The 27,397-nt window shown below is 41.7% G+C and overlaps 1 protein-coding gene across 1 annotated transcript; it reads left to right on the top strand.

Moving 5' to 3' along the window:
- The first annotated feature begins 458 nt into the window (after nt 1-458).
- Nucleotides 459-26,500, top strand: pdhb (pyruvate dehydrogenase E1 subunit beta). Its single transcript, XM_073072280.1, has 10 exons — nt 459-570; nt 654-713; nt 8,585-8,692; nt 8,777-8,839; nt 8,925-8,960; nt 16,826-17,111; nt 17,659-17,769; nt 21,548-21,639; nt 25,070-25,211; nt 25,346-26,500. The coding sequence occupies exons 1-10, from the start codon at nt 535-537 to the stop codon at nt 25,489-25,491; spliced, it is 1,080 nt and encodes a 359-aa protein (XP_072928381.1). The 5' UTR covers nt 459-534; the 3' UTR covers nt 25,492-26,500.
- The last annotated feature ends 897 nt before the right edge of the window (nt 26,501-27,397 follow it).

Raw genomic sequence — 27,397 nt, 5'->3', positions numbered from 1 at the left:
GAGGAGCATTGCATCGATAGCAACCTGTCGCTGAAACTGCTTCTCTGTCTCTGGATGGTGCTATGTAGAGGATGTTCAGGGTTTTCCATAATTGACCGTAGCCTACTCAGCGCCCTTCGCTCTGCTACCGATGTTATACTCTCCAGTACTTTGCCCACGACAGATTAGGAAGACATTTCTTCATTGATGCCCGTAATTCAGCCTCAAAAAGTGCCATACCAACACTCCCAGTTAAATTATCTTCTGATCTATCTGTAACAATAGTTAACAGATCATAATAGTTTTCCTTATTGATCAACATATGAACCAACAAACTAACGGACCTTCGTTTTGCACCTCCTGCTTTGGGCAGAGTTGGAGGGATGACGTCGCGGGCGATGGGCGGAGAGATGTTGCCTCACCCACCAATGAAAGCGGGGCGTGTAGCTCCAGCGTACGCGCAGCTCCCATTGGTCGAACGGGAAGCGCGATGTCGTGCTAGCTAATCAGGTTGGGCCTCGGCGTCAGACTGCTTTCTGCGGGCGCTTCGGGGAAATGGCGGCGCTGAGGATTCTGTTTCGCGGTGGGAAGGTGCGATCGAAATTCGCGTAAAGCGGTTGTGGCTTGTGGGGTCGTGGCTGTACAGTAACGCAGAGTTATCATTGTTCACACAGAGCACCCTTGGCCTGCGGACACGGAGGGAATTTCACCGGACGGCGCCCGCGGCCGCTCAGGTACAGTGGGGTCACCTTCGGCTCGGTTCTGTTCTGCCGCGAAAGCTCAGGCTCCCAGGGGCGGCCGTAAATCCGCTGCATTCCCGCCGTGCAAACTAGCGAGTCAACGTGATCAGTCTGCGAAAGGTTGTGGCCGATTGTAAACCAAAAGTATTAATAGAGCTTGCGATAGTTTCACAGTTTAAGAATAAGGGGTAGGCCATTTAGAACAGAGATGCGGAAAAACTTTTTCACCCAGAGAGTGGTGGATATGTGGAATGCTCTGCCCCAGAAGGCAGTGGAGGCCAAGTCTCTGGCTGCATTCAAGCGAGAGTTAGATAAAGCTCTTATAGATAGCGGGGTCAAGGGATATGGGGAGAGGGCAGGAACGGGGTACTGATTGTGTATGATCACAGTGAATGGCGGTGCTGGCTAGAAGGGCCGAATAGCCTACCCCTGCACCTACTGTCTATTGATAGGGAAGTGTCTGCTTGGTGGACTGGTGATATTTTAGAAACATCTTCAGATAAGATCAGTATCTCAGGGCGCAGTGATATCTCTTAGCTTTACACAGAATGTTAAATGTGACCTCGCCCTCCGAATTCAAGATTGTTTATTGTCATTCTTAAGTAGGTGAGTGTAAACGAAAATGAAATGATTTTTACCCCGGATCCGATGTAGCATATAAAAAAACCACAATAAAATTAAACTGAAAAAACACAATCTGTATAAATATAAAAGCAGTCCTATAAAACACTATGTACAAGTAGCTGTTTGAGTGTGTTTGTATAATCATAGATTAATTTATGTACATTGGCTGTACATGAAGTGACACGAGCTGCAGGTGACTTTGCAAGAGGAGCACTTCTGTGCATCAGCAGGGCATATGAAAACACAGTAGGGCAGCAGCAGGGTGGTTGGAATCCTTCACAATATTGCTGGCCTTTCCTTGGCGCCTTTCTGAAGACCTGCCTCTGGTAAAAATGCTATTCCCTTTTCTCAGTTCCTTCGTCTCCACCGTATCTGTTCCCAGCATGTAGCTTTCCTTTCCAGATCTCGGAGATCTCTGAAGTACAGGATTTCCCGTCCTCCGCCATTGCTGCTGCTCTCACCTGCATCTCCTCCATTTCTTGGACATCTGCACTCACCCCATCTTCCTTCCACGTTAACATTGATAGTTTCTCTTGTCCTTGCCTACCACATTACAAGCCTCCGTATTCAACACATTGTCCTTTGCAACTTGTATTCAAAGAGATCCTGCCACCAAACACATGTTTATCTCACAGGCTTTTCACAGGGGTTGATGCCTCTGTGATTCCATTGTCCATTTGTCCCTCTCCACTAACTTCTGTCCCAGTACTGTCTTGAATCATTGTGGATAGAGCTAGGAACTGCAAGGGTAAAAAGACCGTGGTGGGAGTTGTATACAGATGCTCAAACAATAGTGAGATGTGGCCTACTGATTACAGTAGGAGATAGAAAATGCATGTCAAAAGGGCAATGTTTTAGAATTCCAGGAGGGGGAGTTTCTAGAGTGCCTCTGAGATGACTTTTTAGAGCAGCTCGTGGTTAGGCCCACTAGAGGATCAGCTATTCTGGATTGGGTTTTGTGCAGTGATCCAGAATTGATTAGAGAGTGTAAGGCAAAAGAACCCTTGGGGACCAGTGATCATAATATGATCGAATTCACCTGGAAATTTGAGAAGGAGAAGCTAAAGTCAGATGTATCAGTATTGCAGTGGAGTAAAGGGAATTACGGAAGCATGAGAGAGGAGTTGGCTAGAATTGATTGGAAAAGAACACTGGCAGGGATGACGGCAGAGCAACAATGGGTGGAATTTCTGGAAGCAATTCAGAAGGCACAGGATATATACATCCCAAAGAGAAAGAAGTATTTTCAAGGCAAGAGAAGTAAAAGCCGGAGAAAGCATATAAATAGAGCAGAAATTAGTGGGAGGTTAGAGGTTTGGGAAAACCCAACAGAAGACAACTAAAAAAGTAATTAAGATGGAATACAAAAGTAAGCTAGCCTATAATATTAAAGAGGATACCGAAAGTTTCTTCAGATACATAAAGTGTAAAAGAGAAGCGAGGGTGGATATGGGAGTGCCGGAAAATGATGCTGGAGAGGTAGTAATGGGGGACAGGGAAATGGAAGACGGACTGAAGGAGTATTTTGCATCAGTCTTCACTGTGGAAGACTCCATCAGTGAGGTGGCAGTTCCAGATGTCGGGAGCCTCCGTAATCCCCTTTATTGCACTATAATACTGATACATCTGACTTTAGCTTCTCCTTCTCAAATTTCAGCGTGAATTTGATCATATTATGATCACTTGCCCCAAGGGGTTCTTTTACCTTAAGTTCTCTAATCAATTCCGGATCATCACACAGCACCCAATCTAGAATCATCTATTCTCAACCACGAGCTCAACCACGAGCTCCTCTACTAGGGAGAAGGTTCTTGGTAAACTGAAAGGTCTGAAGGTAGATAAGTCACCTGGACCAGATGGTGTACACCCAGGGTCTGAAGAAAGGGGCTGAAGAGATTGTAGAGCCATTACTAAGAGTCATTCAAGAATCACTAGATTCTGGACTGGTTCCAGAAAACTCTCCATGGTATTACTGGAAAGATCCTTGCAAGGATAAAGCAGTGGCTGATTGGCAAGAGGCAAAAGTGGAAATTAAGGGAGCCTTTTCTGGTCGGCTGCCAGTGACTAGTGCTGTTCTACAGGGGTCTGTTTTGGGACCACTTTTTTACGTTATATGTGAATGATTTGGATGATGGAATTGATGGCTTTGTTGAAAAGTTTGCAGACGTAATGAAGGTGGGTGGCAGATAGTTTTGAGGAAGTAGAGAGGCTAAAGAAGGACTTGACAGATTAGAAGAATGGGCAAAGAAGTGACAGATGGAATACAGTGTTGGGATGTGCATGGTCATGCACTTTGGTAGAAGAAGTGAAAGAGTTGACTATTTTCTAAATGGAGAGAAAGTTTTAAAAAAAACACTTGGGTGCAGAGGGACTTGGGAGTCTTTGTGCAGGATTCCCTAAAAGTTAATTTGCAGGTTGAGTCTGTGTTGAGGAAGGCATATACAATGTTAGCATTCATTTCAAGAGGACTAGAATATAAAAGCAAGGATGTAATGTTGAGTTTTTATAAAGCACTGGTGAGGCCTCCCTTAGAGTATTGAGAGCAGGTTTGTCCCTTATCTTAGAAAGGATGTGCTGAAACTAGAGAGGGGACAAAAGAGGTTCACAAAAATTATTCCAGGATTGAATGGCTTGCCATATCAGAATCAGACTTTAATCGCCAAGTACCTATGCACATACAAGGAATTTATTTCCGGCAGATGTTGTCTCTCTGCTCATAACAATAATAATGATAAATATAAATGAAAATATAGATTATGCATACAGGTAGTGCAATCCATGTAATAGTTAGCTGACAGTTAACCGGCAGTTAACTGTTCAGCAAAGTGACTGCAGTAGGGAAAAAACTTCTCCAGTGCCTATTAGTCTTAGTCTGGAGGGATCTGAAGCGCCTGCCAGACGGAAGCAGATCAAACAGTCCGTGCGCAGGATGGCAGGAGTCCTTTATGATGTTTCCCGCCCTCTTCTTCAACCTGGAAGGGTACAGGTCCACAATAGAGGGCAGGGATGGCTCTGGGCCTGTATTCACTAGAATTCGGGAGAATCAAGGGTGCCCTCATTAAAACCTATTGAATGGTGAAAGGCCTCAATAGAGTGGATATGAAGAGGATGTTTCCTGAGATGGGAGTGTCTTATGACTAGAGGACACAGCCTCAGAATAGAGGGTTGTCCTTTTAGAATGGAGATGAGGAATTTCTTTAGCCAGAGAGTGGTGAATCTGTGGAATTTTTTGCCACAGGCAGCTGCAGAGGCCGAGTCTTTATCTATATATAAAGGAGAAGTTGATAGATTTTTGGTTGGTCAGGACATGAAAGATACAAGGAAGACTGGGAGTGAGAGCAAAATTGGATCAGCCATGATGAAATGACGGTGTAGACTGGATGGGCCAAATGGCCTAATTCTGCTCCTATATCTTATGGTGTTATCACTGCAAGTAGTCAAAGTGCTACACCTGCCCATTTCACCTCCTCTCACTTCCATTGAGGCCCCAGAGAGTCATTACAGATGGGGCAACACTTCATCATTTGCGACCTGCTGGGGTCACCTATTGTATCCAGTGCTCCCAGTGTGGCCTCTCTATATTGGTGAGACCAGTTGTAAATTGGGGGACCACTTCATCAAGCACTTCCGCTCCATCTGCCAAAAGCAGAACTTTTCAGTGGTCAAACATTTTAATACCCATTCCTGTTCCGACGTATCCATCCAGATGATGTCATCCTCAGGGCAGAGGAGCAACACCTTGTATTCTGTCTGGGCAGCCTCCAACCTGATGGCATGAATGTTGATTTCTCCTCTTGGTTTAAAAAAAAATTCCCTCCCTCTTCTATTCCCTTTCTGGCCTTTTACCTCTTCTCCTCTTGGACCTCCTCCTGTGGTCCACTCTCCGCTCTCCAGCCTTTTACCTTTCCCACCCACCTAGCTTCTAGCTATCCTCCTTCCTCTTCCCCCCCCCCCCCCACCTTTCTATTTTGGTGTCTTCTCCCTTCCTTTTCAGTTTTAACGAAGGGTCAAGGCCCAGAATGGCAACCATTTATTAATTTCCAAAGATAATGCCTGACCTGCTGAGTTCTTCCAGCATTTTGTGTGTGTTATTTTGGATTTCCAGCAGAATTTCTCATCTTAATTCTTGTTTTGTTTCTTTCTGTATAAGTGATATGTCCGAAGAAGTTGTATAATAACTAATTTGTCATCATTATTTTCTCTACTTGCTGGCATGCACTGCTCTAAAGTCTGGGAAAAAATGGATTGTCTGTCTGGAGTTTTCTTTTGCCTATGTTTACATCTCCTTTGGGACACCCTGATTTTCTATATGCTCCATGAACAAAATTCTTCTAGGAGTTTGTAAATATCTTGTTTGGACACACTGCCTAGACTATAAGGGATGGAGAGTGAATGAATGGAAAATAATGTAAATATTTTCAATTGAATTTCTAATTGAAATTTTTCAGCAGCTTTGGGGCGACAAATGTACACACGGTGGCCACTTTATTAGGTGCATCTGTACATCTGCTCATAATGCAGATATCTAATCAGCCAATCATATGGCAGCAACTCAATGCATAAAAGCATCCAGGCATAGTCAAGAGGTTCAATTGTTATTCAGACCAAACATCAGAATAGGGAAGAAACGTGATCTGACTGATTGTTGGTGCCAGGTGGGGTGGTTTGAGTATCTCAGAAACTGCAGATCATCTGGGATCTTCAGACACAAGAGTCTCTAGAGTAGTGGTCGCCAACCAGTGGATCAAGATCGACCGGTCAATCTTTGAGACTTTCCCGGTAGATCCCGGAAAAAAATGAAAAATGCACACTGGGCAGAAAAGACCGGAAGTAAAACCCCGAAACCCGGAAACAACCTCTCCCCACAAGCAGCTCTCCATAGCGGGAGCACCGCTACATCACCATTATCCTAATCGCATCAACTATCTTTATAATGCAGACATCCCACCTCTCCCAGAAGTTCCGGGAGTCTCCCGCAAATTGATAGTGGCTCCCTGATGCCCGCAAATTATATACAATATACCAGAAATCAATTTTTTTGAGCGCGAGAAAGAAAGCAAGAGAGCTGGCTAGCCGCTAAGGAGCTACTCGATTGCAGACATCCCACCTCTCCCGGGAGTCTCCTGCAAATTGATGGTGCTACCTCCCTGAAATGAGTTTTGGCAGGGTGGGATGTCTGATAATGCTCACATTACAACACTTCTCCCCCTTTAAATTCCAACATTCCCCTAATGTAAAAGAACTGGGAAACAAAAAACAGTGGTGTCATTAGCTTGCGTACCCCTGAAACCTATACTAGTGTCTCAGTAACAGTTTACCTATACAAAACACCTGAAGGACGTGGCAGGTTCGACATTCAGTCTAACAAAGGAAACTCCATTCAAATATTCAGTCTTGTCAGGAGGTTTGCGAGGGTGCTGTGCTACAACAGATAAATTATTAAACCTAAGTATAGGAGCTGACTTACTGACAGACACCTCACAGACTGTCTCAGACTGGCTGTCTGTAGTTATGAGCCAAATTTCAGCGAACTAGCAGAAAGTATTCAGCCCCGGTCATCGCACTGAGTGCAACAGTCAATTTTTATTCATTTTTCATGTTGAAATAAAATTAAATAATGAAACATAGAATTAAAGGTGTTGTAACATGAGCATTATAAAAATAAATAATACCAATTAAGATAATGGTAACATAGCAACACTCCCGCTACGGAAAGCCGCCTGCAAAGAGAGACTGCTTCCGGGGCTGCGGGGCTCCACTTCCGATCCGGTGCGCATGCGTGTGTCTGAACGACTCAGTAGGTCGATCTTGCCTTTCATTAAGGCTGAGGTAGCGTATCTTGGGCTTAAAAAGGTTGGCGACCACTACTCCAGAGTATACAGAGAATCGTGTGAAAAATTTTAAAAAGAAACATCTGTTACTGGCAGTTCTGTGTGTGAAAACACCTTTTCAATGAGAGAGGTCAGACTACAATGGTTCAAGCTCACAGTAAGTGACATTAACTCAAATAGCTGCGTGTTGCAATAGTGGTGTACAGTAGAGCATCTCTGAAACCACCACGCGTCAAATCTTAAGGTGTATGCACTACACCAGCAGAACACCACAAACATATTCAGTGACACTGTATATATTTCCTTATTACTGACAGCCAGTCTGACAAACTTGTGCTGCTTTTCCTGTCCTATATGTTTGCAGTATAAAAGCACATTGTATTAGCTTGTGATATTTCCAAAGCACATTATAATTCATAAAGTACTGTTGTACCATTTTAAGCCGTTCAACACAACCTCCACAAATGACATTATGGTAATGACCTAGTATTTTTGATTAAGCTGTGTAACTTTCCTGCTCTCCCATGGGAACTTGTGACCCCACCTGAGAGAACCTCTGTTTATCATACTAGCTGAAAGATCGCACCTGAAACAATGTAGGAGTTCCTCAAGAGCTACATTGTGTGCACGTAAATGAGTTACTGGTATTACCTACAAATTATTCTATACCAGCCATAAAAAATGAATGACTGAAGAGGAAGGACACTAGTGCCTTTACTTCAGATGACTATGGAAATTCAGCTTGTCCCTGATGACCCTCACCTATTTGAACATATGAATCATAGAAAGCGCACTCCTAGACTCATAACAGTTTGGTATGATAACTGCTATGCTCAAGACCACTAGAAACTGCAAAGAGTTGAGAATGCAGCCTAGTATATCACAGAAACTATAATCATCTGGCTGACTCCTTAAAGTGACAAACATGGTTTAAAAAAAAGGCTTCCACCCATCGCAGCCATTATCTCGTCTCCCTCCTTCCATCGGGCCGTAGATATAAAAACTTGGGAATATGTAGCAGGAAGATTAGGGACTGCTTCTATACTGCTGTTACAAGACTCTTGAACGGACTACTTTATGATAAAGATGAAGTTTTAATCTCTCAATGTACTCTGTGATGGCCCTTACACTTTATCTATCTACTTTCTCTGTAACTGCAACATTATATTCTACATCTGTATTTTCCCTTTTGTGCCTCCTCAGTGTACTTATTTAGAGAATGATCAGTCAGAAAGGTATGCAGACAAATGTTTTTTCTGTATCTCAGTACATGTGACTATAATAAGGCTACATCTTGAGATTGCTGTTCTGCCTGTTCAAGACAAATGTTTTAAATATTAAATCCTAATTTGAAATAATCCTCTTCTCTAACAGTATATATTGATTGCTCTAAAAACTTATTGTCTCCAGTTGACTATTCGAGATGCTCTGACCCAGGCCTTGGATGAAGAAATTGAGAGAGATGAATCAGTATTTCTCCTGGGAGAAGAGGTAGCACAGTATGATGGTGCTTACAAGGTGAGCTGCAGTTAATGTCTAAAGTTCATGTGTATGGTAATCCCTGAAAGTAGCTGTAAATATTTGGTGATTACATTGCTACAGGTGAGTCGTGGACTTTGGAAGAAATGGGGAGATAAGAGAATCATAGACACTCCAATCTCAGAGGTATGTTTCACTATGAAGCTGTAGTCAATGTCAAATTTTCATTTAATAACTTGTCATGGCTAAAATTGTTAAACCTTTCTTTCAGATGGGCTTTGCAGGAATTGCAGTTGGTGCTGCCATGGTACGTAACTTCAGAATTTTTGTATGTAACTTGCATCAGATTCTTATAATTACATAACCACAAATCACTTAATAGAAAATGGCAGTCATAGAAAAATATAGCTCAGAAGCAGGCTCTTTGGCCCATCTAGTCCATGACAAACTATATAGACTGCCTACTCTCATCAACTTGCACAGGGATCACAGCCTTCCACAACCCTACGGTCCATGTATCTACCCAGACATCTCTTAAACTTTGAAATCGAGCTCACATGGACAACTTGTGCTGGCGGCTCATTCCACACACTCACGACCCTCTGAGCGAAGAAGTTTCCCCTCGTTTTCCCTTCTAAACTTTTCATCTTTCACCTTTAACTCATGGCCTCTAGTTGTAGTCCCACCCAACCTAAATGGAAATAGCTTGCTTGTATTTACCCTATCTATACCCCTTAATTTTTTGTATATCTCTTATCAAATCTCTCAATCTTCTACGGTCTAAGGAACACAGTCCTGATCTATTCAATCTTTCCTTGTAACTCAGGTCCTCCAGACCCAGCAACATCTTTGCAAATTTTCTCTGCACACTTTCAACCTTGTTTACATCTTTCCTGTAGGCAGTAACCAAAACTGCACACGTACTCGAAATTAGGCTTCACCAACATCTTATACAACTGTAACATAACATCCCATCTCCTGTACTTAATCCATTGATTTATGAATGCCAATGTGCCAAAAGTTTTATTTATAACTATCTACCCATAACGCCACTTTCAATGAATTATGTACCTATATTCCCAGATCCCTTTGTTCTAGCACATTCCTCAGTGCCTTACCTTTCACTGTTAAGACCCACACTGGTCACACTTGTCTGCATTAAATTCCATCTGCCATTTTTCAGCTCACTTTTCCAGCTGGTCCAGATGCTGCTGCAAGCTCTGATAGCCTTCCTCGCTGTCCACTATTCTCCCAGTCTTGTTGTCATCCACAAATTTGCTGATCCAGTTAACCACATTATCATCCAGATCATCAATCTAGATGACAAACAACAATGGATCCAGCGCTGATTCCTGCAGCACTAGTCACAGGTCTCCAGTTAGAGAGACATCCATCCACTACCACTCTCTGGCTTCTCCCACAAAGCCAATGTCTAATCCAGTTTCCTACCTCAACTTGAATGCAGAATGACTGAAGGTTCTTAACCAACCTCCCATGTGGGACCTTGTCAAATGCTTTCCTGAAGTCCAGGTAGATAACATCCACTACCTTGTCTTTATCAACTTTTTTAGTAACTTTTTTGAATAACTCAACAAGGTTGTTTAGGAACGACCTACCATGCACAAAGCATGATGACTGTCCCTAATCAGTCCATGTCTATCCAAATACCTGTATTCCTAGTCCCTTCTAATAACTTTCCTACTACTGATGTCAGTCTCACTGGCCGATAATTTCCTGGTTTATTTTTAGAGCCTTTGTTAACAGCGGAACAACATTAGCTATCCTTCAAGCCTCCTGTACCTCACTTGTCGCTAAGAATGATTGAAATATCTCTGCCAGGGCCCGAAGCACTTGCCTCCCACAGGGTCCGAGGGAACACATGATCAGGTCCTGGGGATTTATCCACCCTAATTTGCTTCAAGACAGCAAACGCCTCCTCCTCTGTAATCTGTTTAGGATCCATGAGGTTGATACCGCTTTGCTTCACTACTGTAGCCTCTTTTGTCTGTCTCCCAAGTTAATACAGATGCAAAAAAATCCATTTTATATCTCACCCCCATCTCTTTTGTCCACATATATACTACCATTCTGATCTTCCAGAGGTCCAGTTTTGTTCCTTGCAATCCTTTGGCTCTTATCATATCTGTAGGATACCTTAGGATTCTTCTTCACCTCATCTGCTAGGGCAACCTCATGGCTTCTTTTAACCTTCCTGATTTTCTTAAATATTCTCTTGCACTTCTTATACGCCATAAGTACCTCATTTGTCCCTACCTGCTATTGTCGTGGTTTCTTAAAATGACTTGGAGACATAGACAATTCTTCAAGAAAAGTAAACCTTTATTTGCAAACAAAGGCTGAGGCAATCAATGAACTTGTCACCGAAAGCCCACCGAGCTTTTTTTATAGTAATTTCTTATCTCAGTTACATTTCGGTTTTATTAGCATACCCAATCAATTTTTTGTTGCATATCATCTATATATGAATTAATTAATCGCTTTTGCCTAGCCTGCGGTACGTCACCATTGTTTTTCACCCGTTCGCATTGGGGCCTTATTCGTGGCCAAGATTATGTTTTTCAGACAACCTCCCTCACAGTATATTCCTGCTCGCAGCATCCTGTCCGCCACCGTTATCTCGTACTAAACAAAGGCTGAGTGTAATACATGGGATACACCTCAGCTAATAGTGTTGCAAAACAAGCAGGTGTTCTGTAAGTGTCATAATATGCAGCTAAGAGAGTACAAAGTATCTAGTGAAAACAACACATAACAATGTGCCTAGTAAAATATTACATATTAATATTCGGTACCTAGCAGTGATTACATAGTATAGTAAATAGCTAATACATAATGATTATAGTTCAGGTATATTTCTCAATACTATACACCTTTTTTCTTTAACCAGGGTCTCAGTATCTCTTGAAAACCAGGGTTCCCTAAACCTGTTATCTTTACCTTTTATTCTGACAGGCACATACAAGCTTTGAACTCTCAAAATTTCACTTTGAAAGGCTTCCTACTTACCAAGTACACTTTTGCCAGAAAACAGCCCGTACCAATCCACACTTGCCAGATCCTTTATGATACCATCAAAATTGGCCTTTCCTCAATGTAGAATCTCAGTGTTCATATGTTCATTGAAGTTGTCATAGTCCTGGCTCAGATTTGTGCCGTTGGAGTTGAACCCATGTTCAACTCTCATCTCTAGACTAAGTTAAAATTCAACTTATTTGCACAATCCAATAGATGCTTGCAGAAAATAGCCATATCCTTGGTGATGGGCCTCTACATAGGCATTCTGTACTGATGGTTGGGGGGGGGGGGGGGTTGCAGTGCAGAATGATCTCCACTCTAAAAGTTGCTGAAATATACCTTGACAGCCAGCTTAAATTAGATCTGAGCATGGATGGTTGTCAGAAACTTGAATCTTTTTATTTATTCAACCAACAAACACACACAAAATGCTGAAGGAACTCAACAGGCCAGGCAGCATCTGTGGAGAAGAGTATAGTCGCCCTTTCGGGTCAAGACTTTTCACCAGGACTCTTTGTTTGTTTATTGGGATACTATGTGAATAGGCCCTTCTGCCCTTTGAGCCACACTGCCCAGCAACCTGCTGATTTAATCCTAGCCTAATCAGGGGACAATTTACAATGAGCTGTTAAGTTACCGACCAGTACGTCTTTAGACTGTGTGTGGAAGCTGGAGCGCACAGAGCAAATCATGCGGTCACAGGGAAAACATACAAACTCCTTACAGGCAGTGGCAGGAGTTAAACCTGGGTTTAAAACATAGAAAAACCTACAGCACAATACAGGCCCTTCGACTCACAGAGCTGTGCTGAACATGTCCTTACTTTAGAAATTGCCTAGGGTTATCCATAGCCCTCTATTTTTCTAAGTTCCATGTAACGGTCCAGGAGTCTCTTAAAAGACCCTATTGTATCCGGCTCCACCACTGTCGCCAGCGGCCCATTCCCCGCACTCACCACTCTTGTGTAAAAAAACTTACCCCTGTACCTGCTCCCAAGCACCTTAAATCTGTGCCCTGTCATGCTAGCCATTTCAGCCCTGGGATAAAGCCTCTTACTACCCACATGATCAATGCCTCTTATTATCTTGTACACCTCTATCGTCACCTCTCTTCCTCCGTCGCTCCAAGGAGAAAAGGCCGAGTTCACTCAACCTATTCTCATAAGAAATGCTCCCGAATCCAGGCAACATCCTTGTAAATCTCCTCTGCACCCTTTCTATCGTTTCTACATTCTTCCTGTAGTGAGACGACTAGAATTGAGCACAGTACTCCAAGTGGGGTCTGACCAGGGTCCTATATAGCTGCAACATTCCCTCTCGGCTCTTCCCACGAACTCAATCCCATGACTGATGAAGGCTAATGCACCATAAGCCACCTTACCCACAGAGTCAACCTGCACAGCAGCTTTGAATGTCCTATGGACTCGGACTCCAAGTTCCCTCTGATCTTCCACACTGCCAAGAGTCTTTCCATTAATATATTCTGCCATCATATTTGACCTACCAGAATGAACCACCTCACACTTACTCATCAAACTCATTTCTACATACCTTGACACTGTTTTATCCCCCCCCCCCCCCCGTTCAATCCCTTCCTACCTATGTTCATGACTCTCCTCACGCTTTGAATTTTTTCAATGATTTTAAGTTCCCTGACCCCCACCACCTTATTTTCACCATGGATGTCCAGTCCCTATATACCTCCATCCCCCACCAGGAAGGTCTCAAAGCTCTCCGCTTCTTTTTGGATTCCAGATCTAACCAGTTCCCCTCTACCACCACTCTTGTCCGTCTAGCAGAATTAGTCCTTGCTTTCAATAATTTCTCCTTTGGCTCCTCCCACTTCCTCCAAACCAAAGGTGTAGCCATGGGCACCCGTATGGGTCCCAGCTGCCTTTTTGTGTCTTTGTGGAACAGTCCATGTTTCAACCCTATACGGGTATCCGTCCCCATCTTTTCCTTTGCTACATCGGCGACTGCATTGGCACTGCCTCCTGCACGTATGCTGAGTTCGTTGACTTCATTAACTTTGCCTCCAACTTTCACCCTGCCCTCAAATTTACCTGGTCCATTTCCAACACCTCCCTCCCCTTTCTTGATCTTTCTGTCTCCATCTCGGGAGACGGCTTATCTACTGATATCTACTAAAAGCCTATAGACTCTCACAGCTATCTGGACTATTCCTCTTCCCACCCTGTATTCCAGGACGAAGGAGATGCCTTCCTTTTTTAAACAAAGGGGCTTCCCTTCCTCCATCATCAACTCTGTTCTCAAACGCATCTCTCCCATTTCACGCACATCTGCTCTCATCCCATCTGCCCGCCACTCAACTCGGGGTAGGGTTCCCCTTGTCCTCACCTACTACCCCACCAGCCTCCAGGTCCAGCATATAATTCTCCGTAACTCCCATCAACTCCAATGGGATCCCACTCCCAAGCACATCTTTCCCTCTCCTTGCTTTCTGCAGGGATCACTCCCTATGCGACTCCCTTGTCCATACATTTCCCCCCCCCCCCCACCCCCATCCCTTCCCACCGATCTCCTTCCCGGCACTTATCCTTGTAAACAGAACAAGTGCTACACCTGCCCGTGCACTTCCTCCCTCACCACCATTCAGGGCCCCAGACAGTCCTTCCAGGTGAGGCAACACTTCACCTGTAAGTAGCCTGGTGTGATATACTGCTCCCGGTGCGGCCTTTTATATATTGGTGAGACCCGACACAGACTGGGAGACCGTTTCGCTGAGCACCTACACACTGTCCGCCAGAGAAAGCAGGATCTCCCAGTGGCCACACATTTTAATTCCACATCCCATTCCCATTCTGATATGTCTATCCATGACCTCCCCTACTGTCAAGATGAAGCCACACTCAGGTTGGAGAAACAACATCTTATATTCCGTCTGGGTAGCCTCCAACCTGATGACATGAACATTGATTTCTCTAACTTCCGTTAATGCCCCTCCTCCCCTTCTTACCCTTATTTATTTATTATTTTCCCCCTTTTTCTCTCTTTTTTCTCTCTCTGTCCCTCTCACAGTCACTCCTTGCTGCTCTCCATCTTCCTCTGGTGCTCCCCTCCCCCTTTCTCTCTCCCTAGGCTTCCCATCCCATGATCCTCTGTATCCCTTCTGCCAATCAACTTTCCAGCTCTTAGCTTCATCCCTCCCCCTCCTGTCCTCTATCATTTTGGATCTCCCGCTCCCCCTCCCACTTTCAAATCTTTTACCATCTCTTCTTTCAGTTAGTCCTGACAAAGGGTCTCGGCCCGAACCGTTGACTGTACTTCTTCCTATAGATGCTGCCTGGCCTACTGCGTCCTACCAGCATTTTCTGTGTGTCACCTCACACTTATCTGGCATGAATTCCATTTGCCACTTTTCAACCCAGTTCTGCATCCTATCAATGTCCCACTGTAACCTCTGACAGTCCTCCTTACTATCCACAACACTTCCAACCTTTGCGTCATTAGCAAATTTACTAACCCATCCCTCCACTTCCTCATCCAGGTTGTTTATAAAAATCGCAAAGAGTAGGGGTCTCAGAACAGATCCGTGAGGCACTCCACTGGTGACCAACCTCCATGCAGAAAATGACCCGTCTACAACCACTCTTTGCCTTCTGTGGGCAAGCCATTTCTGGATCCACAAAGCAATGTCCCCTTGGATCCCATGCCTCCTTACTTTCTCAATAAGCCTTGCACGGGGTACCTTATCAAATGCCGTGCTGAAATCCATAAACACTACGTCTACTGCTCTACCTTCATCAATGCGTTTAGTCACATCCTCAGAAAATTCAATCAGGCTCGTAAGGCGCAACCTGCCTTTGACAAAGCTGTGCTGACTATTCCTAATCATATTATGCCTCTTGAAATGTTCATAAATCCTGTGTCTCAGGATCTTCTCCATCAGCCTACTAACTGAAGTAAGACTCACTGGCCTATAATTTCCTGGGCTATCTCTACTCCCTTTCTTGAATAATGGAACAACATCCTCCAGAACATCTCCTGTCTCCATTGTTGATGCAAAGATCATTGCCAGAGGCTCCGCAATCTCCTCCCTCGCATCCCACAGTAGCCTGGGGTACATCTCGTCCGGTTCTGGTGACTTAAACAACTTGGATGCTTTCCAGAAGCTTCAGCACGTCCTCTTTCTTAATATCTACATGCTCAAGCTTTTCAGTCCACTGTAAGTCATCCCTATGATCGACAAGATCCTTTTCTGTAGTGAATGCTAAATCAAAGTATTCATTAAGTGCCTCTGCTATCTCATCTGGTTCCATACACACTTTTCCACTGTCACACTTGATTGGTCCTATTGTCTCACGTCTTATCCTCTTGCTCTTCACATATTAGTAGAATGCCTTGGGGTTTTCCTGTACTGTAAAGCGTTGTGCTAACGACTATGCTACCTTGCCGCTCAAGAGTTTTAAATGTTCGTACTATTAAAATTTAGTTGAGAGAACTTGGGTACTGAATTCAAAAATTAGTGAGAATACAACTATCTGTCTAAATCCTTTAATGGTTCTCCTAATATTAGTGGAGGACAATTCTCTGTGGTAAGTTCAACCTCTTTGAGCTAAGGTAGCATAGAACATCTGGCTTTGCTGTTCAACTCCAAATGTCCAATGGCAGAACCTAGTTGGAAAACTACTGTGAATGACCTTCTGGTTATTTAGGTTTTGAGTTTCAACACACTCAAAATACTGGAGGCACTCAGGAGGCCAGGCAGCATCTATGGAAAAGAGTACAGTCAATGCTTTGGGCTGAGGCCCTTCAGCAGAAGTGATGCCTTTTTACTGGAAGGAACCTTGCTGTCCATGCAGCTGTTAGCAGTTCCCAGTAGAATCTGACTCTTTGTTTAAAACTACAAATACCCTTGTTAAGAAAGAACTACTATTGCTGTGCCTCCACTCTTAACCCCTGTAACAATAAAGTTAAAGCTTTATTCCAAAGAGTAGATTGATACACTTCATAAACGGTAGTGCAAAGAACTCAGTGTATAAAATGATCATGATTATCAGAATGCAGGATGAAAAATTCATATCAGGTTTTGTATAAGTATTGCACATATGACTGTGTTTTATTATATATATGACCTTGGAAGAACAAAGTTATTTAATGCTTACTAATTCCCCAGGCTGGCTTGAGGCCCATCTGTGAATTCATGACCTTCAACTTCTCGATGCAAGCAATCGACCAAGTTATAAATTCTGCTGCCAAAACATACTACATGTCTGCAGGTGCTGTACCTGTTCCTGTGGTCTTCAGGGGTCCAAATGGTCCCTCTGCAGGAGTGGCTGCTCAGCATTCACAGTGCTTTGCAGCATGGTACAGCCACTGTCCTGGGCTGAAAGTCATTAGTCCTTGGAGTGCTGAAGATGCAAAAGGCCTGTTGAAGTCTGCTGTTCGAGATAATAATCCTGGTTAGTGCCTTAAAATGTTTTTCAGAAGGTGGTAGATAGTTCATTGCATTAATCCTCTGACAGCTGTTCACATGGATGAACTACCCAATGTTATTCTACCCTTTATGAACAAAGGGTGCTTTTAAAGCCACAAATGATTTTGGGTTTTTTTTTGGAAACTTTAGGTATAGATATTACAAGTATTAAAGGGGAAGGGTTTTGGGGCAGCATTTTCATAGGATTATCTTAAGGAAATTGCATAAACTTTTGCCCACTAAATACCAGTTGTGATAAGCAGCTTCAGAGCTTTGGGCATTGAATAGTGACTCATTGGTCTTTAATTGTGATTGTTCATGGAGATCATCAGAATTACAGAACAGTTTACTGGAGAAGGAGTTACTTTGTTCTTATAGTCCAAGAACGTCAGCTATTGTCTTTCGGCTACAAGGATATCAACTTTATAAACTGGATCTTTTCAAACTTTTATGACTTTGCCCGTTTCTTTATCAATGATGCATATGTAAAACTTTCTACTTGTGAAGTATATTGACCATTTGTAATCTTGCAGTTGTGTTTCTGGAAAATGAATTGATGTATGGTGTGCCCTTTGAAGTTTCCGAGGAAGCTCAGTCAAAAGACTTCCTTATCCCAATAGGAAAGGCAAAAGTTGAAAAAGCAGGTAAAACAAAGATACATTTGGTGTTTGTTTTATTAAATGTAGTTCTGTACCTTGGAGAACATTTCAATTGCTGAGTTTTGAAATTGTGGTTGGAATTTTGTCTGATTTCTAAATGTTTCTGGTGTAATTCTTGCCTTATGTAATTTTAAATATTATTTTTCCTAGTTCCTGCTTGTTACAAGCTTGCATTATTATTTGAAGTTGCTTTCCTGTGAAGTACAAGGTAGTTCACTTGTATTGAATGGAACTGATGATCAACTCTTTGAATCCCATTCTGCATTTTGTTCCATATGCAGTGAAACGTACTCAGTGAGAACTATTGCAAACATAGGCTTCAAACATGCATTTAATGGAGGTTTTAATTCAATCTGCTTGATTAGCGATCAATCCTCTTCATATGTGCTTATAGTGAACAACACTATATTCGGTATAGAAATGCCTAAAAAGGTCAGTAGTATCACTGGGAGCAAGGTTATGGAGAAATTTGTAATTTATAAATGGCAACATTTTTTATCAGCTTATCTAGTTCACACACACTGCATATTGGAAACACGCGATAACAACATATGATTGTGTGAATTATCAAATAACCTAAGGATCTATCAAATAACTTACAACTGGGGTTAAATGATATTTGCTTCACAACCAAAGAAGCCTCTAATCTCAGGGTTCCCAACCTGGGGACTCTGGACGCCCTTCCTTAACGGTATTGGTCATGACAGGAAACAGGTGGGGAACGCCAGCTCAAATCAGATCAGATCTGAATGGACCTCCTTTTTTAAAAAAGGAGGGAGAGAAAAACCGGGGAATTATAGACCAGTGAGTTTGACATCGGTGGTGGGGAAAATGCTAGAGTCGGTTATCAAAGATGTGATAACAGCACATTTGGAAAGAGGTGAAATCATCGGACAAAGTCAGCATGGATTTGTGAAAGGAAAATCATGTTTGACGAATCTTATAGAATTTTTTGAAGATGTAACTAGTAGAGTGGATAGGGAGAGCCAGTGGATGTGGTATATTTAGATTTTCAAAAGGCTTTTGACAAGGTCCCACACAGGAGATTAGTGTGCAAACTTAAAGCACACGGTATTGGGGGTATGGTATTGATGTGGATAGAGAATTGGTTGGCAGACAGGAAGCAAAGAGTGGGAGTGAACGGGACCTTTTCAGAATGGCAGGCAGTGACTAGTGGGGTACAGCAAGGCTCAGTGCTGGGACCCCAGTTGTTTACAATATATATTAATGATTTAGACGAGGGATTTAAATGCAGCATCTCCCAAGTTTGCGGATGACACGAAGCTGGGCGGCGGTGTTAGCTGTGAGGAGGATGCAGAGTGACTTGGATAGGTTAGGTGAGTGGGCAAATTCATGGCAGATGCAATTTAATGTGGATAAATATGAGGTTATCCACTTTGGTTGCAAGAACAGGAAAACAGATTATTATCTGAACGGTGGCCGATTAGGAAAAGGGGAGGTGCAACGAGACCTGGGTGTCATTGTACACGAGTCATTGAAGGTGGGCATGCAGGTACAGCAGGCGGTGAAAAAGGCAAATGTTATGTTGGCATTCATAGCAAAAGGATTTGAGTACAGGAGCAGGGAGGTTCTACTGCAGTTGTACAAGGCCTTGGTGAGACCGCACCTAGAGTATTGTGTGCAGTTTTGGACCCCTAATCTGAGGAAGGACATTCTTGCCATAGAGGGAGTACAGAGAAGGTTCACCAGATTGATTCCTGGGATGTCAGAACTTTCATATGAAGAAAGACTGGATCGACTAAGCTTATACTCACTGGAATTTAGAAGATTGAGGGGGGATCTTATTGAAACATATAAAATTCTAAAGGGATTGGACAGGCTAGATGCAGGAAGATTGTTTCCGATGTTGGGGAAGTCCAGAACGAGGGGTCACAGTTTAAGGATAAAGGGGAAGCCTTTTAGGACCGAGATGAGGAAAAACTTCTTCACACAGAGAGTGGTGAATCTGTGGAATTCTCTGCCACAGGAAACAGTTGAGGCCAGTTCATTGGCTATATTTAAGAGGAAGTTAGATATGGCCCTTGTGGCTAAAGGGATCAGGGGGTATGGAGAGAAAGCAGGTACAGGGTTCTGAGTTGGATGATCAGCCATGATCATACTGAATGGCAGTGCAGGCTCGAAGGGTCGAATGGCCTACTCCTGCACCTATTTTCTGTGTTTCTATGACACCTACACTTATGACCTGAGGCCTTTGATGTAGATCCTAATCTTCTTTTAGCATCCTCATGTGTTGTTATACTGTGTACCTGGTACGCAATATTCACTATTATTTAATATCTAACCATGCCAGTTCAACCAACTGATGTTAGATATGAAAACAAATTCAAAAGATTCAGGATTATTATGGCTTTAAAAATTGAATCATCATAGCTGAGGTGGCTATGCACTTTATAAAAGATCATCCATGAGACCTATTAGTAATGAATATTGGTTTAATTTTGTAAAGGTATGCTGTTCAAGACAAATGATCCAGAATTAGGCACTAGTAACAAATTAACACAACTTGTAGTTACTAAACTGGCAAATAATAACTAACATGAGAAAATCTGCAGATGCTGGAAATCTGAAGCAACACACAAAATGCTGAAGGATCTCAGCAGGCCAGGCAGCATCTAGGGAAAAGAGTAAACAGTCCACATTTCAGACTGAGACCCTTCTTCAGGCTGGTTGAGAATGTAACTTGAACGTAACATAAGCACACTTGTGAAAAATTGAAGTTGATTTAAGGTGATGTACTGTACTTCCCTCTGGAAAATGCTGTGTCTTCATTGCAATGAGATACTAAATAGAAGAGGAGATAAATTAAGGTTACAGGTCAACTCATTGGGTTAGATATTATCTAATGCAGATGGATGTCTCGTATTGAGAGATTTGTTTTGTTCCCACAGTCTGTTTACCTTGCTGCTGGACCTGATGGAGAGCATAGCAGGCAAAAGAGAAGATATCTTTTTAGTTGATTTAAATATTAAAAACTAAATACTTCAGTTGTAATGTCTCTGGTTGTAAGAGACATTTAATATTAAAAAATTAATTGTGGCTTTTACTGTTGGCAAAGTTTGGGGAGGAACCAAAGATCCTGCTTTTGTCCAGAACACTGTAGTTTGGGTTGCTTCAGGCCATCGAGGTAACCCTCTACATCTAGGCTAGATTAGCTAGGCCTTGTCATGGAAATATTTTGAGGTCTGTGGAATTTTCTAAACTGCATAAGATTGCCCTGTTCTCCTTATTTATGGAAGCACAGGGAGAGAGAAAATAAATCTTTGAAGATAAGTGCTTTAATTTGAGAATTTGTGGTATTCCTTTAACCACTATGTGGCACATTGGGAGGAAGAATAGTGCAATGGATTATAAAGTTGCGCTTTTCAAAATATTAATTGCAAGTAGCAACCATGAACATAAAACTCGCTCATTATCTGAATAGAATTCTGAAATGATTGACTAAATTGATTGTCTTATGGCAAATACCATTTCTCTTTGTTTCATCTTCCCTTGACCCTTAATTCACCGACTCTACCCTTACATGAAAGGCATCCTGATGCAGGCTGTCAGTCCAAAACATTGACTGTTTGTTCATTTCCGTAGATGCCACTTGACCTGCTGAATGCCTCCAGCATTTTGTGTGTGTTGGTCTGGATTTCCAGCATCTTCAGTGTTTTGAGAAACATCTATTGTGTTTTTTTTTTGAAACCTGTGTTAATTTTGTACAGTTCTGTGTGTAATTAAAATATACTTTTTCTTGCAGGATCCCATATCACCTTGGTTGCACACTCCAAAAGTGTAGGCAGTTGCATGGACGCAGCTGTTGCTCTTGCAAAGGAAGGTATTGATTGTGAGGTAGGTGACTGAAAGGTGAAATGGAAAAATAAATATTTTAAACATAAGCTCACGAGATTCTGCAAACCACTCTGATAAGCATTTCCACTCCATCTGCCAAAAGCGGATTTTGCTGGTGACCAACCAGTTTGTTTTTTTTATTAGTTTTTTTTATACATTTTCTATATAGCTACAGATAAAAAACCCCAGATCGAAATGAAGAACATTGATACAGTGCAAAAATAAATATACAATAATAATATAGATAGATAGATAGATACTTTATTCATCCCCATGGGGAAATCCAACTTTTTTCCAATGTCCCATACACTTGTTGTCGCAAAACTAATTACATACAATACTTAACTCAGTAAAAAATATGATATGCATCTAAATCACTATCTCAAAAAGCATTAATAATAGCTTTTAAAAAGTTCTTAAGTCCTGGCAGTAGAATTGTAAAGCCTAATGGCATTGGGGAGTATTGACCTCTTCATCCTGTCTGAGGAGCATTGCATCGATAGTAACCTGTCGCTGAAACTGCTTCTCTGTCTCTGTTCAGAGTTATCCATAATTGACCGTAGCCTACTCAGCGCCCTTCGCTCAGCTACCGATGTTAAACTCTCCAGTACTTTGCCCACGACAGAGCCCGCCTTCCTTACCAGCTTATTAAGACGTAAGGCGTCCCTCTTCTTAATGCTTCCTCCCCAACACGCCACCACAAAGAAGAGGGCGCTCTCCACAACTGACCTATAGAACATCTTCAGCATCTCACTACAGACATTGAATGACGCCAACCTTCTTAGGAAGTACAGTCGACTCTGTGCCTTCCTGCACAAGGCATCTGTGTTGGCAGTCCAGTCTAGCTTCTCGTCTAACTGTACTTTGTATGATACAAAGAAAGATAATTGAGAAAGCACCCAAATTGAGGACATAAAATTAGTATCCTCCCCAAGCCCCGCAACAAACAAAAAAAAACTCCAGACCAACCACAACACAATATAGGGAATATAAATCAGGACAATCAAACTCCCAAAACTGTAAATACACTTAGCAACAGAAGATATTAATGCCTACTACCAACAAAAAAAGGAGCTGAAAGCAAGGGACCGAAAAAAAACCTTAGTTAAGAGGAAGGTTATGAAAGTACTCGATAAAAGGTCCCCAGACCTTATGGAACTTTAAATCCGAATTAAGAACTGAATAATGAATTTTTTCAAGGTCTAAGCAGGCCATAATATCATTAAGCCATTGAGCATGCGTGGGCGGGGCAACATCTCTCCATCTAAGTAGGATTAAACATCTAGCCAGGAGAGAGGCAAAGGATAATATTCGACACTTAGTCGAACTCAGACGTAAATCTGTCTCGCCCCAGAAACCGAACAAAGCAATTAAAGGGTTAGGTTCTAGGTGGTGATTCAGAATATACGATAACGTTATGAAGACATCTTTCCAAAATTTCTCCAAGCTAGGACAAAACCAGTACATATGAATGAGAGAGGCCTCGCCCCTTTTACATTTATCACAAAGCGGACTAATGTTAGGATAAAATCGAGATAATTTAGATTTAGACATATGGGCTCTGTGAACAATCTTAAACTGTAAAAGGCAATGGCGAGCACAAAGAGAGGTTGAATTAACCGATTTGAGAATCGAGTGACCAACCAGTTTAATTCCTGTCCCCATTCCGACCTGTTGGTTCATAGCCTCCTTTTTTGCCATGATTAGGCCACTCTCAGGGTGGAGGACCAACGCCTCATATTCCATCTAGGTAGCCTGCAAACTGATGGCAGGAATGTCGATTTCTTCTTCCAGCAAAACATTTTTTCCTCCTCCTTCTCTCATCTATTCTCCACTCTGACCTCTTACACCCTCTTACCTGCCTACCACCTCCCTCTGGTGCCCCTCCTTCCCTTTCTCCCATGGTCCACTCTCCTCTCCTGTCAGAGTCCTTCCTCTCCAGCCCTTTATCTTTCCTACCCACCTGGCTTCAACTATCACCTTCTAGTTAATCCTTCTTCCCCTTCGTCCAGTCTTTTTATTCTGGCGTCTTCCACCCACCTTTCCAATCCTGAAGAAGGGTCTCGACCGGAAACGTGGACTGGTTGTTCATTTCCATAAAAGTTGCCTGACCTGTTGACTTCTTCTAATATTTTAAGCATCCTTCTTTTTATCTGTATCCTTCCCCTCAGCTCCATCTGAAAATATGCTGTCATTTTCTAGATGAGTACTGACGGAATACAGCTTTTATCGCTCCTCTATGCTCCTCCATTGTGTCTAAATGACCAGATCAACAGAACTCCTCTCCAGTTTAATAATGGGAAGGTCAGGTCCTTAGTCTTTGATCCCTATTATCCACTTCTTTCCATAGCTGCTAATTCCATTCCTCTCCAGGGTGACCGTTCACTGCTTGATCCTGAGTTTAGCCTTTGGCCACAATGCTTCAGTCCTTTATAGCATTTCACCCTTGCCTCCACTGCTCTGGTGCTGATGCCCTTGTCCATGTCTACAAGGTTATTCTGGTGAACTAATTGCTGGGTTCCTTCATTGCTCTGTAAACTCGCTTGTCTAAAACTCTGCTCACTGTATCCTAACTGCACCAAGCCTCCTGTTCGCTTCTAACTTTTTTGCTTCCTGACCTACGTAGAAGTAAAAAAAGCTGGTTACCAGAACTTTTATGTTTACCAGAAAAGTCATGAAACCCCCCCCCCCCCCAACCCGCAATTAAGCTGGAGTTGTATATCTGATGACATTGTAAGCCCTAACAGTTTAAAAATAAACTAAAACCTAACCCTTGACCAATTCAAGAATTTTAGATTGTTGCCGTTCACTTCCATTGCAAGCAACTGACTACAACTTCACGTTCATGCATTTGTGTGTGAATCCCCCAGATTATGAAGTTTGTGGTATAATGCCAACATTGTTCAGGCAAATACCGGTGATTGTGCACTGTATTGTCAGCAGTTTATAGGTCAGTGCTGGAGCATCTCATTAATGATCACCTCATTCAAACTGTTCAACTTGTTGCTATTAATACCTGTCAGCTTTATGCTGCTGTATTTTACATGGATGGTAAGAGATGTCAATTATTTGAAGGCCTCATTGTCGTAAATTGAGCCATGTAATTGAGGCATTTCACAAGAAATTATTTAGCTAATTCATTAAACACTAGAAATTGTTGTTTTGGATCTTGCTCACTGATACAGACACAAATTTAGTTTTAAGATTTGTCTCTTAAATGTTCAAATCATTTATATAATTGACAGTAATTTTTAGCCAGCTGTGTTAGAAAATTCTGTTGTTTCCTTAAGCTTGTGGGATCTTGTGTAAAGCACAAAATGCTTGTTGGTGTAATCCTTTCATAGGATAAAATTGTAACGTGGTCCAAAGGTATTTGCATACTGACAGTTTTTCCTAAAATGTACTAATGAAGGAATTTGCACCATTTCAGGTAATTAATATGCGTACCCTCAGACCCATGGATATTGAAACTATTGAAGCCAGCGTGATGAAAACCAATCATTTGGTAACAGTTGAGGCTGGTTGGCCACAGTTTGGAGTGGGTGCTGAAATCTGTGCCAAAATTATGGAAGGTAAAGTAAAGAGGATATAGTAGTTACTGAATATGGAATAATAAATTTATTATAAGGACACTTTAACTAGCTACTTAAAGTTATAGACACTTTTTGCAGTCCTTTTGAATTACTAAACAATTATTTCATTTTAGGCCCAGCATTTAATTACCTGGACAGCCCAGTTGCACGAGTTACTGGTGCAGATCTCCCTATGCCTTATGCAAAGATCTTGGAAGAGAACAGTGTACCTCAGGTTAAGGATATAATTTTTACAGTCAAGAAGATACTCAATGTGTAATTGCATCTGTGTTGCTTTTTCCAAGTCTGCCATCTCTATTTCATCAGTGTACGACGTTAACAGTGTGTATGTCATCCTGCAGCTAGGAAAGAATGTACAAAATATTTGGTGCCAACACAACAGTTGAAATTTTAGAAAAATCTTCAGGTCCATCCGCAAGTTAAAAGGTACAATATTACTGTGAGGACTTTTATTGAGTGGTAATTTCTTTCTCAGTTAATGTATATTTGAAATATTGAGGGGGGAGAGAACTGTCTATTTTGAAGCAATGCATACCACTCTGCAGATGTTAAGTGACCTCAAAAGTTGAATTATAATCAAATTATGAAGGAGAGAGAAGACTATTATAATGGTAATATATTTTTGCCTCTTAAATTTTTATGTATCCCCAACACTTTACTGGTTGTCAAACACTATAAAGTTACAAATCTGTTTTAAGCCATATTTTGCATCTGTCTGTTAGCAACCAGATTGACACATAAGCCTTGAAGTTCGTATGTAATAGTATATTGGTGAAAACAAATCACTAGCTTTGTTTAACTGTAACGTTGTCTTGCTACATCATGATATATTGGCAGTTTCCATTCAACACGTAGTTTATAAAACTGTTACAGCATGTTCCTTTTGGACTATTTATGAATATGTATTAAGAAACACTCCTGGTTTTAAAAATTAACCTCTTCCAAATCAGCCATGTTGTTTGAGTTGCACATCTATTAATTATAATTATACCATTGTAATTTTTTTTGCAATGTATATAACTACATTAAAATTAATTAAAAGATCTAAACAAATACTGTTTCTTTAACAAGAATAAGTAGATATCCCACGCAAAACCTGTTTAGCAACTACAAGTATAAATGTTACTGTGAAGACTGTTTTTTGAACATAGTTCCTCATGTTTGAAGGAGCTAGATTTAAAAATTCAGTCTGGAATTTTGACTGTTGCCTAGAAGCAGGATGAACTGTCTCTATTATACTTATGTAAATTAAATTTGCTGTAATTTTTTGAAGTAGTTGGATTATTTCTTTTATCTAGTTACTAATTTAGTATAAGATAAAACCGCAAATTACTTTGAATTTGAGCTTGTTCAGGGTTAACAGAGAGGAATTACTTGATAGTAGTGTGATTTTTTTGTAGATTGTATTGTGTTATCAAATTTGATAGTTAAAAGCAACACTTTCCCTAAATGGAAATCAATATTACGATGGGTACATCAGAGAACATAAATAGAAGCAAGAGTAAGACAGTTAACTCCTATTCTTCATAAAGTCATGACTAAGTTTAGCATGGGCTATTTTCTGTACTAACCCCACATCCATTAATTCTCTCGGTGGCTAAACATTATTACCTTTCTTTCATATGCTACAATTGGGCCTCAATAACTCTTCTGAAGAGAATTCCAAAGACTCACCGTTCTTCTGTGTGAAGAAATTTCAATCCTGTACAACAGACCTATTTTTTTTGGTGCTCTCCTTCCTTTGCACATACAGTCGGCCCTCCTTATCCACGACTTCAACCAACCGCGAATCACAAAAATCTGGAAGTGCTCTTCCAGCACTTGTTCAAGCATGTACAGACTTTTTTCTTGTCATTATTCCCTAAACAATGCAGAATAACAACTATTTTATATAGCATTTACACTGTATAAGGTATTATAAGTAATCTAGAGATGATTTAATGTATACGGGAGGATGTGCATGGGTTATCGTGGATCGGGATAGAAAAAAGTCAGAAGTTCTCTTACTAAGTAAGTCGGAACAGGTACATCCAGTATTATTTAGTGTCAGTCAAATGTTTGCATTCATATATAATAATATTTTACCTTTCTATGCATATAAAACACAACGTATGTTTTAGCACTGGGCTTGGGAAGTTCCCGAGTTCGATCTAGTGACAGATTGC

Source organism: Hemitrygon akajei, chromosome 19 (genome assembly GCF_048418815.1).
Source record: "Hemitrygon akajei chromosome 19, sHemAka1.3, whole genome shotgun sequence".
NCBI classification, from domain to species: Eukaryota; Metazoa; Chordata; class Chondrichthyes; order Myliobatiformes; family Dasyatidae; genus Hemitrygon; species Hemitrygon akajei.
Note: the sequence above shows the minus strand (reverse complement) of the source record. Positions and strands in the feature narration are given on the sequence as shown.

Excerpts from the sequence above, each read along its gene's own strand:
- pdhb (XM_073072280.1), top strand. The coding sequence starts at position 535 with ATGGCGGCGCTGAGGATTCTGTTTCGCGGTGGGAAG. Across the intron at positions 571-653 it reads TTCTGTTTCGCGGTGGGAAG|AGCACCCTTGGCCTGCGGAC; the intron begins GTGCGATCGAAA and ends TTGTTCACACAG. Across the intron at positions 714-8,584 it reads CGGCGCCCGCGGCCGCTCAG|TTGACTATTCGAGATGCTCT; the intron begins GTACAGTGGGGT and ends TATTGTCTCCAG.